The 12,698-nt window shown below is 39.8% G+C and overlaps 1 protein-coding gene across 13 annotated transcripts in view; it reads left to right on the top strand.

Moving 5' to 3' along the window:
* TMEM68 (transmembrane protein 68) overlaps positions 1-12,698 on the top strand; it is a 78,755-nt gene that overhangs the window by 35,971 nt on the left and 30,086 nt on the right. For 6 of the 13 annotated variants that reach the window (XM_008976842.4, XM_063606768.1, XM_003823240.5 and 3 more), the window contains one exon: positions 11-1,470. In XM_008976842.4, the coding sequence (XP_008975090.1) occupies positions 11-97 (87 nt within the window). In that variant the 3' untranslated portion in view covers positions 98-1,470. Of the gene's footprint in view, positions 1-10; positions 1,471-10,016; positions 12,576-12,698 lie in introns of those variants that run through there. The other 7 variants (XM_063606766.1, XM_063606764.1, XM_055116558.2 and 4 more) reach the window with 5 other exon arrangements.

Genomic DNA, 12,698 nt, shown 5'->3' with positions numbered 1-12,698 from the left:
TTCTTAATAGACAAAGAATGCTGTTCAAGCTTTGATTGATAAGCACCAAAGAATACCAGGAAACATTATGAGTGCTTTGTTAGAACGTTTTCATTGATAACAAAGGGTCAACTAGAAGATGATTTAGTACATTTATATTAAATGTTTGTATCTAAGGTACTGTCTTCTGAATTTTGTAGGTCCTATAATTAGTATTTTTTTTAAAAATCATGTTAATAAGCATCTTTCACAGAATTCATTTCTTTAAAATAGTCAATTTTGTTTTTGCAATTGTGTCAAATACTAACAAATTACACACCTAGTAATTCAGAAAAAGATATCTTATTTGTAAATTCCTAACAATGTATGCTAAACATATAGATTCTTAAGTTTATTAATAACAGCAGTATAGGTTAAACAAACATTCCTGGATAATGCGTTAAATTTCTGTATCTGTCGCCCTGAGCTGATTTTGAAAGATGGTATAAGCTAGGGGTTAGTATAGTTGTTTAAGTTAGAAAAAACATGCTATTGTCTGCCCCTCATTCCCTTCATGACCTTGGGCAAGTCACGTAATGTTTTTGTGCCTCAACAATTCACTTTTTAAAAACATGATCGTATGGTGAATGATATTATTTTGTTATTTATATTTGCTGTGATTGATAACTGTTGAACCAAAATAATAAAATAATTAATTTAAACAATGTCAAAATCCTTTAGCAGTTATGTATATATTTTCTCCATTGTGTGTTTAAATTATGTCATGTCCAGTTGCCAAGCACAATGAAAAAGATGTATTATTTTTTAAATTGAATAAAAAATTAGGAAAAATAAAATTGCTAATTATTTTTTTAGTATGATATTTTTAACAAGAGTCTATAGGCAAACAATATAGGGTGTGCTGTGCATTGTCAGCCCTATACTATGGTCTTAATAATGCCAGCTTAAAAATCACTGTTGTGCTCTGCATTTCGTGTGTTAGAAGCTGATTCTAGGCTGAGGAAAGCAAGAGTTCTCTACTTTTGCTCAATATTGAGGCTTACCCAGTTTGACTGTACAGCCAGTGAAGTGGTTTATTGCTTCAATAAAAATATACTTGAATGATGAATTTATTTATGTTTTGTTTTGTTTTTATTTAGAGATGGGGTTTTGCCATGTTGGCCAGGCTGGTCTCGAACTCCTGACCTCAGGTGATCCACCTGCCTCAGCCTCCCAACTTGCTGGGATTACAGGTGTGAGCCACCATGCCCAGCCTGAATGATGAATTTATGTGAACACAAAGCCCTCTGAAAAATTAATGATTTTCAATTTGTTGTCTTCTTGAAAACTGAATTTAAGTATTATTTAAACAGAAAAGTGTCAGAAATCAAATGCAGTATCTCCCTCTCCCTTTTTTAAATGTTGAATTAGTAGGGTTTTTGTATAGCTTTTTGTATTGTGTGTATTTATGATATGTGAAATGTACATAAAATTAAACAATGTGAAAATAAACCTGAGTTGCAGTTAATTTTCTTGAGAAATTACATGTAACATTTTAAAAATCTTTTTTTTTTTTTTTTTTCTGAGATGGAGTCTCGCTGTGTCTGTTGCCCAGGCTGGAGTGCAGTGGCACCATCTTGGCTCACTGCAACCTCCGCCTCCCAGGTTCAAGCAATGCTCCTTCTGTCTTCTGAAGGAGCCTCCTGAGTAGCTGGGATTACATGAGTGTACCACCACACCTGGCTAATTTTTGTATTTTTAGTAGAGACAGGGTTTTACCATGTTGGCCAGGCTGGTCTTGAACTGCTGACCTCAAGTGATCTGCCCACCTCAGCCTCCCGAAGTGGTGGGATTACAGGTGTGAGCCACTGCGCCCACCCTAAATAGTCATTTTAAATTGATTTTTTTGTTGTACTCTTTACACATTTCTCACCTATAATCATATTCTTTGATCTAGCCACAATGAAGAAACTTCACTTTCCAGTGTAATAAATATATTTTAATTTTGTGGTCAATGAGAAGAGTCAACTAATGATTACTTGCAGTTTCCTCCCCCCAGCAGTGAGCAGTGTTTGGTTCAAAATTGATGAAATATTTCAGAATGAATGAATAAATGATATAAAATGAATGAGAAATTTGTTTTGGGTCAACTATTGAGTTTTAAAGACTGAAGTTAGCCAGGAGTGGTTTCATGAACCTGTAGTCCCAGCTACTTGGAAGGCTGAGGCGGGAGGATTGCTTGGGCCCAGGAGTTCGAGGCTGCAGTGAGTCACAATTGTGCCACTGCACAGCCTGAGTGATAGGGCAAGCCCACGGTTCTATTAATAAAGACTAAAGAAAGAACAGCATTTATTGCTAATGTGGCAAAAGCTATTATTTTTACAATATTTAAGTTTTACTGCTTTAATTAAAACCTTTTTTTAAAACCCTGATATTCAGACTAACATCATTGCTTCAGATCTTTATCTTTGCTATTTGAGTTTAATTCCCATTTATAAGAGTCAGAGAATATGACTAAATATAGAAATATGGCTGGGCATGATGGCACACACCTATAATCCCAGCACTTTGGGAGGATTGCTTGAGGCCAGGAGTTTGAGACCACCTGGACAACATAACAAGACCTCTTATCAAATAAAATTTTTTTGTTTTTAACTTAAGCTGGGTTCAGTGGCTCACACCTGTCATCCTAACACTTCGGGAGGCTGAGGCAGCTGGGTCACTTGAGCCCAGGAATTCAAGACCAGCCTGGGTGAAATCCTGTCTCTACAAGAAAACGCACAAAAATCGGCTGGGTGTGATAGTGCACACCTGCAGTTACAGCTACCTGGGAGGCTGAGGTGGAAGGTTGAGCCTGGAGAGGTCAGGGCTGCAGTGAGCCATGATTGTGCCACTGCACTCCAGCCTCAGCAACAGAATGACACCCTGTCTCAAAAAAAAAAAAAAAAAATTAAAACAAAAGAAATATAAGTAATGGGAAGAAGGTGTATCCGTTTTTTTTCATAATTTTTCTTTCCCTTCTTATCACTTCTATTCATGTGTCTTGACCCTTTTTTGAGGAGTGTTCACAGTCAGAACCTGATGCAAGTATGAAGAGCCTCTCTCCAGAAGTGTAAACATGGTGCACTTATGGGAAGTTTTTCTTGCTCATTTTTAAAAACTTTCATTCTGAAACAATTCGAAGCTTACAGAAAAGTTGGAATTATAGTGCAGAGTACTCCCATACACTCTTCACCCAGATTCACCAAGGTAACATGTCACATTTGTTTTATTCTTTTCACACTCCTGTTGCCCTCGCTGTCTCCACATATGTATCTATACTTTTTCTCCTAGATCATCTGATAGTAAATTGCAAATACCATGCCCCTTACTATTACCTGGACTGTGAGATCATCCATTTACAGAACCACAAGACAATGATAAAAAAAAATCAGGAAAATCTTGATGGATATAATACTATTATCTATAGACTGTATTTAAATTTCACCAGTTGTCTCAGTAATATAATTTATATCGGTCTTTCTTCCTGATTCATCCAAGGAAGGATCACACATTGCATTTAGTTTTCCTATTTCTTTAGTCACCTTTAATCTGGAATGATTCCTCAGCCCTTCTTTGTCTTCAATGATAGTGACCTTTTTGGAGACGGGGGACCATTTATTTTGCAGATAAGCCCTCATTTTGTTTTTGCCTCACATTTCATTACAAGTTGATTCAGACTATGCATTATTTTAGAAATACAACATGAATGATGCTGCGGCTCTGTCCAGGGCGTCACATCAGGAGGCACATATGTTGGTTTGTGTCATTAGTGGCAATAACTTTGATCACTTGGCTGAGATGGCATTCACCAGGTTCCTTCCCTGTAGTTATTATTTTTTTCCCTTTGTAATAAGGAAGCTTATTTTGAGATTCTTTGAGACTGTGTACAGTCATGCATTGCTTAATGATGGGAATATATTCTAGAAATGCATCGTTAGGCGATTTTGTCATTGTGGGAACATCATAAAGTATACTTACCCAAAGCTAAATGTATAGCCTACTACACAAATAGGCTGTATGGTATAGCCTGTTGCTCCTAGCCTACAAACTTGTACAGCATGTGACTACTGAATACTGTAGGCAATTGCAACACAATAGTATTTTGTGTATCTAAACACAGCTAAACTTAGAAAAGGTACAGTAAAAATAAGGTATTATAATCTTATGGGACCACTGTTGACTGAAACGTTACTATGTAGCACATAACTGCATGTAGCTGTTCCTCATCAAACCTTAACTAGTTAACTTGTTTTAGCATCTTTTGAATTGATTCTTGTGTGAATAAATTATTACTAGGGGTTCAAGAGTGTGATTTTCTCATATCCTATATTTACTAGTTGGCATTCTTTTTTTTCTTTTTTTCTTTTTTCTTGAGACAGGGTCTCACTCTGCTGTGGGCAGTGGTGTGATCTCGGCTCACTGCAGCTTCCTGGGTTCAAGCAATTCTCATGTGTCAGCCTCCCAAGTAGCTGGGATTACAGGTGTGCACCACCACGCCTGGCTAATTTTTGTATGTTTAATAGAGATGGGGTTTTCATGTTGGCCAGGCTGGTAGTAGTTGGCATTCTATAAGAAAGAGCATTCCAATTTCAGTATCGTGCGCCGCCCCCCCCACCCCTAGGCTTTTAAAAATAATTTCAACTTTTAAATTCAGAGGGTACATGTGCAGGTTTGTTACATGGGTATAATGTGTGACTGCATGACTCTGAGGTTTAGGGTATGAATGATCTCATCCTAGTACCTAGGACCCAACAGATAGTATATCAGCACTTAGCCTTTTTCCCTCTCCCCTGTAGTAGTCCCCAGTGTCTGTTGTTGTTTCCACTTTTATGTCCATACCCTTAGTTTTTCTTTCTTTCTTTTTTTTTTTTTGAGACAGGATCTCACTTGCCCAGGCTGGAGTGCAGTGGTGTGACCACGGCTCATTGCAGCCTCGACCTCCCCAGGCTCAGGTGATCTGCCCACCTCAGCCTCCTGAGTAGCTGAGACTACAGGCATGTGCTGACCCCCCAGGCTAATTTTTGTATTTTTTATAGAGATGGGGTTTCATCATATTACCCAGGCTGGTCTCTAGCCCTTAAGCTCAAGTGATATGCCCCCCTTAGCCTCCCAAAGTGCTGGGATTACAACTGTGAGCCACCGTGCCTGGCCGCCTGTATTTATTACAACATTTCTCACTTATTTATCACAAGTATTTTCCCTCAAATATAATTGGGGCATGATTCGTTGACTCATTGGCCATTGGTGATTAAACTCAATCTGTAGCTCCTCTCCCTTCTCCTGAGGTAGGGATGGGGATGGGGCTGAAACACACACACACACACACACACACACACATATACACACCACATTTTGTTGATGAATGTTTGGGGTGATTGGTGTACAAACGTGTCTGAGTCTCTGCTTTTAATTCTTTTGGGTATATACCTAGAAGTGGGACTGCTGTCTCATATGGCAATTCCACATTTAAGTTTTTGTAGGAACCACCTGTAAACCAAAAATAAATTTCTGAGGCCCCTCGATAATAACTCTTTTAACAAATTGCCATCAGAAAAATTAATAATCTACATATGACCCCCCCGATTCCGACTTCTAGTTGTCCTGACCTTCCAGATCAAATCAATGTAAATCTTACATGTATTGATTGATGTATTTTGTCTCCCTAAAATGTATAAAAGCAAATTGTACCCCAACCGCCTTGAACACATGTCATCAGGACCTCCTGAGGCTGTTCATGGGTGCATCCTTAACCTTGGCAAAATTAACTTTCTAAATTGATTGAGACCTGTCTCAGATACTTTTGTGCTCACACAGCAAACTTCCACACAGACTGCATCATTTTACATTCCCATCAGCGATGCACCTTTACTAACACTTGTTATTTTCTATTTTTTTTGACAAGAGCCACCCTATGACTAGTGGTGAAGTGGTATCTCACTGTGGTTTTGATTTGCATTTCCCTAATGATTAGTGATGTTGAGCATGTTTTCATGTGTTTAGTGGCCATTTGCATATCTTCTTTGGAGAAATATCTATTCAAGCCCTTAGTCCATTTTTGGATTGGATTGTTTTGTTGTTGATGTTGAGGTTTTGGAGTTCTTTATATATTCTGGATATTAATCTTTTATCAGATATATAATTTGCACATATTTTCCCCCTCTTTGTAGGTTGTATTTTTATACTTCAATAATGTCCCTTGATTAATAAAAGTTTTTAATTGTAATGAGATCCAATTTAGCTATTTCTCCTTCTTCTTCTCTCTCTCTCTTTTTTTGGCCTATGCTTCTGGTGTCATATCCAAGAAATAATGGCCAAATTCAATTTTATTAAGATTTTCCCCTATGTTTTCTTCTGAGAGGTTTTAAGTTTAGCTGTTACATTTAGGTCTTTAATTCATTTCAGCTAATTTTTGTATATGATGTAAAATAAAGATCCAGTTTTTTTATTTTCCTGGTGAATATCCAGTTTTCCCAGCACCATTTGTTGAAAACACTATATTTTCCACACTGAATGATTTTGGCATTTGACTGAGCATATATGCAAGGGTTTATTTCTGGGCTGTTTATCCTTTTTTTTTTTTTTTTTTTTTGAAATGGAGTTTCGCTCTTGTTGCCTAGGCTGGAGTGCAATAGTGTGATCTCGGCTCACCACAACCTCCGCCTCCTGGATTCAAGCGATTCTCTTGCCTTAGCCTCCCGAGTAGCTGGGATTACAGGTATGTGCCACCACACCCGGCTAATTTTGTATTTTTAGAAGAGATGGGGTTTCTCCATGTTGGTCAGGCTGATTTCGAGCTCCCGACCTCAGGTAATTCACCCGCCTCGGCCTCCCAAAGTGTTGGGATTATAGGCGTGAGCCACCACACCTGGCTCTGGGCTGTTTATTTTATTCCATTGGTCTCTATGTTCTTGTGTCAATACTATACTGACTTGATTACTGTAGTTTTGTAGTAAGTTTGGAACTGAGGAAGTATGAGTCTTCCAACTTTGTTTTTAATACTCGTACACTTCTTCCCCCCCGCACCACATTTCCCCCCATATTGTTTTGGCTATTTGGTGTCTCTTGAATTTTAACATGGGTTTTTCTATTTCTGCAAAAACAAACAAAATGCAAGCCATTTGGATTTTGATAGAGATTGCATTGAATCTGTGGATTGCTTTGGATAGTATTGCCATCTTAATATTAAGCCTTTCAATCCATAAACATGGGATATCTTTTCATTTATTTACGTCTTTGATTTCTTCAAGCAGTGTTTTGTAGTTTTTAGCATACGAGTCTGTTGTCTCCTTCGTAAAGTCTATTCCTAAATATTGTATCCTTTTTTATGCTATTGTAAATGGAATATCTAGTTTCTTCCTTCCTTCCTTCTTCCCTCCCTCTCTCTCTCTTTCTCTTTCTTTCTTTCTTTCTCTCTCTCACTCTCTCTTTTTCTCTCTCTCTTTTGAGACAGGGTCTTGCTCTGTCACCCATGCTGGAGTGTGATGGCACAATACACAATCATGGCTCACTGCAGTTTTGACCTCCTGGACTCAAGTAATCCTCCCACATTATCCTCCCAAACAGCTGGGACCACAGGTGGATGCCACCACAACTGGCTAATTTTTAAATTTTTTGTAAAGGTGGAGTCAGTCTTGCTGTGTTGCTCAAGCTGGTCTCAAACTCCTGGCCTCAAGTGATCCTCCTGCCTTGGCCTCCCAAAGAGCTGGGATTACTGGCATGAGCCACCACACCCAGCCACAACTGATTTCTGTGTTAATTTTATATCATCAACTTTGCCAAGTTTGTTCGTATATTAACTGTAACAGTGTGTGTGTGTGTGTGTGTGTGTGTGTGTGTGTGTGTGTGGTTTGTATATTAGCTATAACAATGTGTGTGTGTGTGTGTGTAATCTGCAGATTTGTAACTTTTAATATAATGTTATCTGTGAACAAAGATAATTTTGTCAGAGGCATTTGAACCAGAGTGACTCCATTTTGAATAGGGGACAGGTAAATTGAGGATGTGAGCTGCTGGGCTGCATTCCCTGGGGGTTAGGCATTCTTAGTCACAGGATGATATAGGAGGTTGGCAGGACTGGTGTGACAAGATACAGGTCATAAAGACCCTGCCAGTAAAACAGGATATGGTAAAGAAGCCAGCCCAAACCCACCAAAACCAAGATGGCAATGAAAGTGACCTCTGGTTGTCCTCATGTTTATTGTACGCTAATTATAATGCATTAGTATGCTAAAATCCCATCCTTTACCCAGGATAAAATAGTCCCACCAGCACCATGACAGTTTACAAATGCCATGGCGATGTCTGGAAGCTACCTTATATGGTCTAAAATGGGGAAGAACCCTCAGTTCTGGGAACTCCCCACCCCTTTCTGTGAAAACTCATGAATAATCCACCCTTGTTTAGAATATATTCAAGAGATAATCGTAAGTATACTCAGTTCAGCAGCCCATGCCACTGCTCTGTCTATGGAGTAGCCATTCTTTTGTTTCCTTACTTTCTTAATAAACTTGCTTTCACTTTGCTCTATGGACTTGCCCCAAATTCTTTCTTGTACAAGATCCAAGACCCCTCTCTTGGGGTCTGGACTGGGACTCCTTTCTGGTAACATCTTTCTAGTGAACTGCAAAAGGATGATCCTGGAGAAACCCCCAACCCAAAGGAAATAGACTGCAGTGCTGGGCACAGTGGCTCATGTCTGTAATCCCAGCATTTTGGGAGGCCAAGATGGGTGTATCGCCTGAGCTCACGAGTTTGAGAACAGTCTGGGCAACATGTCAAAAACCCCATCTCTATCACAAATACAAGAAAATAGCCGGGTGTGGTGGGGCGTGCCTGCAGTCCCAGCTACTCAGGAGGCTGAGGTGGGAGGATCACTTGAGACTGGGAAGTGGATATTGCAGTGAGCTGAGATTGTGCCACTACACTCCAGCCTGGGTGACAGAGTGAGACCCTGCCTTAAAAAAAAAAAAAAAAAGGGAAATAGACTGCAGCCCCAATTGGCCAACTTTGAATTAAGTGGTGGAATATTTTGTTTGTTTTTTTTTTTGAGATGGAGTTTCACTCTGTTGCCCAGGCTGGAGTGAAACGGTGCAATCTTGGCTCACTGCAACCTCCACCTTCTGGGTTCAAGTGATTCTCCTGCCTCAGCCTTCTGAGTAGCTGGGATTACAGGCAAGTGCCACCACATCTGGCTACTTTTTGCATTTTTAGTAGAGACGGGGTTTCTTCATGTTGGCCAGGCTGATCTCAAACTCCTGCCCTCAGGTGATCCACCTGTGTCAGCCTCCTAAATTGTTGTGATTACAGGCGTGAGCCACCTTACCTGGTCTAAATGGTGGGGTATTTTAATCCTGGGTAGAGAATGGAATTAGGTTAGAGGCCCAACTTAAAAGGGTTAGAGTCCCTCCTAAGAAACAGGGGGTTTAAAGTCCCTCTTAGTAAAGGGCAAAGATGCTTGTCTGAAATTAGGTTAGACTCCCAACAGGAAGTTAGAGTCCTTCCTAAGATTTAATGGGTTAGAGGCCCCCCCGCCACTCCCCTCAGTAAAGTCCTTCTTGGTTCAAAATAAATTTGGGGCTGGTTGTGGTGACTCATGCCTGTAATCCCAGCACTTTGGGAGGCCAAGGCAGGTGGATCACCTAGGGTCAGGAGTTCAAGACCAGCCTGACCAACATGATGAAACCCTGTCTCTACTAAAATTACAAAATTAGCTGGGCCTGTGGCACATACCTATAATCCCAGGTACTTGGAAGACTGAGGCAGGAGAATCACTTGAACCCAGGAGGCGGAGGTTGCAGTGAGCCGAGATTGCACCATTGCACTCCAGACTGGGCAACAAGAGCAAAACTCTGTCTCAATAAAATAAAATAATAAAATAAAATAAATTTGGCACTATGGGATGCTAATTGCTTTTCTCTTTGAATTAATCTGCCTTATGCTCTTTGCTAGTGGCTGTAGGTGACAGGATTAGGCATATACTTGATCATGGGACATGAAGATCTTTTTTCTCCCCAAAGGGGAAAACGAGAGCTGATGTGACCACTGGAAAAGATCCCTTTGTGACTGACAAGGAGCCGCCTGAACTTTTGATTCAGTGTCGCTATGAGAGGTGGGTTTTCTCTGACCCCTTTGGGCTGCTCGCCTTCCCTACCCTGCTGCAGGCAATGCTTTTCTCCCTTTCTCTCCTTTCACTTTCCTATCTTTTCTGTTACTCAGGGTGACTGTCCACTGAATTTCAACTTTTGGTATCTGAGAAAGATGGAAGAGTGGACAGTCACCCTGAGTAACAGAAAAGATAGGAAAGTGAAAGGAGAGAAAGGGAGAAAAGCATTGCCTGCAGCAATGATCATTCCACCCCACTTTGAGTGGATTAAAGATGATGGGGTACCAATGGGGGCAAGTTTGAGCCTTGCCAGGTCGATATTGGGTGCCGAGTGGAGTGGCTAAGTGTCTATGTTTTGTCATATGTATTTTGTTCTGGCTGGGATTAAAAAAATGTTAATTTGGTTCCCCCATGCAGCCCATTGGGCAGCATCTTGCAAAATTGAGAGGCTTTTGCCTATGGTTCCATGAAACAGAAAAATATGTTTTTCCTTAGTGATGTGGCTTGGCCCACATGGCCATAGTGCAGCGAGCAGGGTCTCTAGGACCACTCAGGGAAAGGGAACCCAGAAACCTGGCACGCTGGCAAAAGCATAAGAATTTCTTACCAGTCAGACTTCTGGCCTCTCAATCTCTCTCTCTCTCTCATTTTCTCTCTCACTCTTTCTGTGCAAACCAGTTGAATGAATGGTAAAAATCACTATTTATCTCCTCTATAAAATTTTGATTAATGGGAAAAAGGATTTGTGAGACTAGTCTTAGGCTGTAGCAAATCTGGTGTACTTTGCACTATGAATTTGTCTTTGTGTGTAGTTCTGTTATAAAAGGGGTTACCTATAAGCCTTCTATTTAAGCTGTACCAGCAAACTGACCAGTTACAAAGTTTGTTGCAGATTCCTGAAACAAAAAGTAGGTAAAGTTTCCTTCTCGTCTTGTTTTATGTCCTTGGGAGCTTGATCTTGTGAGTATATGGGGATACTTTCTCTTAGTCTCCACTATCTAGAGGTTGAAAATTTTGGGGTTCATGTCAACAGTTGGCCTAAAAATTATAGGCCACTGAAAATTTTGGCCAAAACCACAATTACTTTTACACCAACCTAGTATCTTGGGCTCTTAAAAACCTTTGTAAGCTCAAAATTGGCTGCTCTAGGTTCCTTCTAGGAAGGGCAATAAACACTGCCCAGTACTGTAGCTCAGAAGCTAAGGCTTTGCCATTTCACAATGGTGACTTGGGTTCAATTCCCAGCTTAGAGAATGTACTTTCTGTTTGATATTTGTGTGACCTTTGCCATTTGTTGATTCTCCTCACCTTCATGAACAACTTCTGACTTTCCAGCTTGAATTTTCCTTTCTCTGAGCTACCTTTGAAGATTCTAGATCTTGTAAAAACTGCTTACCACCTCTTTGAAAATACCTCATACACTCATGGTTAAGTCATAAACTTAGTTAAGGCTTATTATTTCACCTAGGAAGCTACCTTTAGTAAAGTTCAAAAGCCAGAAATACTGGCTGTAGGTCCTTACTAGAGTCTAGTAATAAGAGATCTGGTTAAACGTCAGCTTAAGTTAAAGCAGATTATTCAAGCTATACATATATTTAAAAGGTCTTTATGGCTCCCCACCTCCCCACGCCCCAGTTGAATCTTGTTTTTCTGAAAAAAGCTATTTTCTTCTCAGTTGACTGAATTGTTTTTCTCCATTTTATCTTCTTGCCACTGTTGACACCCAAATGAGAGGACCTAAGATAATTTCTAACAGCCTGGGACTCCTGGGGAAAAGCAGAGGAGGAGCCACAGACTCCATTTTGGAAAAACTTCTGATTTCCTCATGGAACCCCAAGAAGTGAAAGTGGATGGATCCCTCTCAAAATCTAAGGTTCTGTTCTGTTTTGCATTGAGTTACCTGACATCTTTGATGTTGATGGGTATCAGAAATTACTGTGCATTATGAGAGAGCTTTAATGGTAATAACTAGGTAGGAAATATAATTTTAGGGATGGCTAGTGGCAATTATGGGGGGATACTCGGCTTTTTGCCTGTTTGGATCAGGGAAGCATGCTCTTGGCCACATAGAAGGTGTGGATACATCCCTATCCACTGCCACTGAAAAGTAAGATCCCCATGGAGGATGAGCTGAGTCCCTCTTTTTGGTATCCAGGACCTGGTGTAAGAATTGAACTCTCAATTTTCAGCAATATGTTTTTGCCTTCCAGCTGTGCCTTCTTATTTGGCCATAGAAACTGCATGCTTCCTGGCCCTGTTTGTCGGAGGGCTCTACCCAGAAGCCAGTAATCTAATTAAAAAACGTAAAAACTGGGAAATGAAAAATCTTACAAGTACTGGATTCTCTTCTGTTTCTGTATTTTTATGTATTGTGTGTGTGATGTTTATATTTGAGAGCTCTGATTAATTGGCTTAAAAATAAGCACTTATTTATCAAAGATTTTCTCAGAAAAATAAAGACTTTAATGCCTTTTAGTTCATGTGACTTTAGTAATCTTTAGGAAATAAAGACACTTTTAAAGATTATTAGTAAAGTAAAAATGTTTTCAAAATTTAGACAGTTGGTCTAAATTAGGTCACATATTAGATTTGATAA

Source organism: Pan paniscus, chromosome 7 (assembly GCF_029289425.2).
Source record: "Pan paniscus chromosome 7, NHGRI_mPanPan1-v2.0_pri, whole genome shotgun sequence".
Classification (NCBI taxonomy): Eukaryota; Metazoa; Chordata; class Mammalia; order Primates; family Hominidae; genus Pan; species Pan paniscus.
Note: the sequence above shows the minus strand (reverse complement) of the source record. Positions and strands in the feature narration are given on the sequence as shown.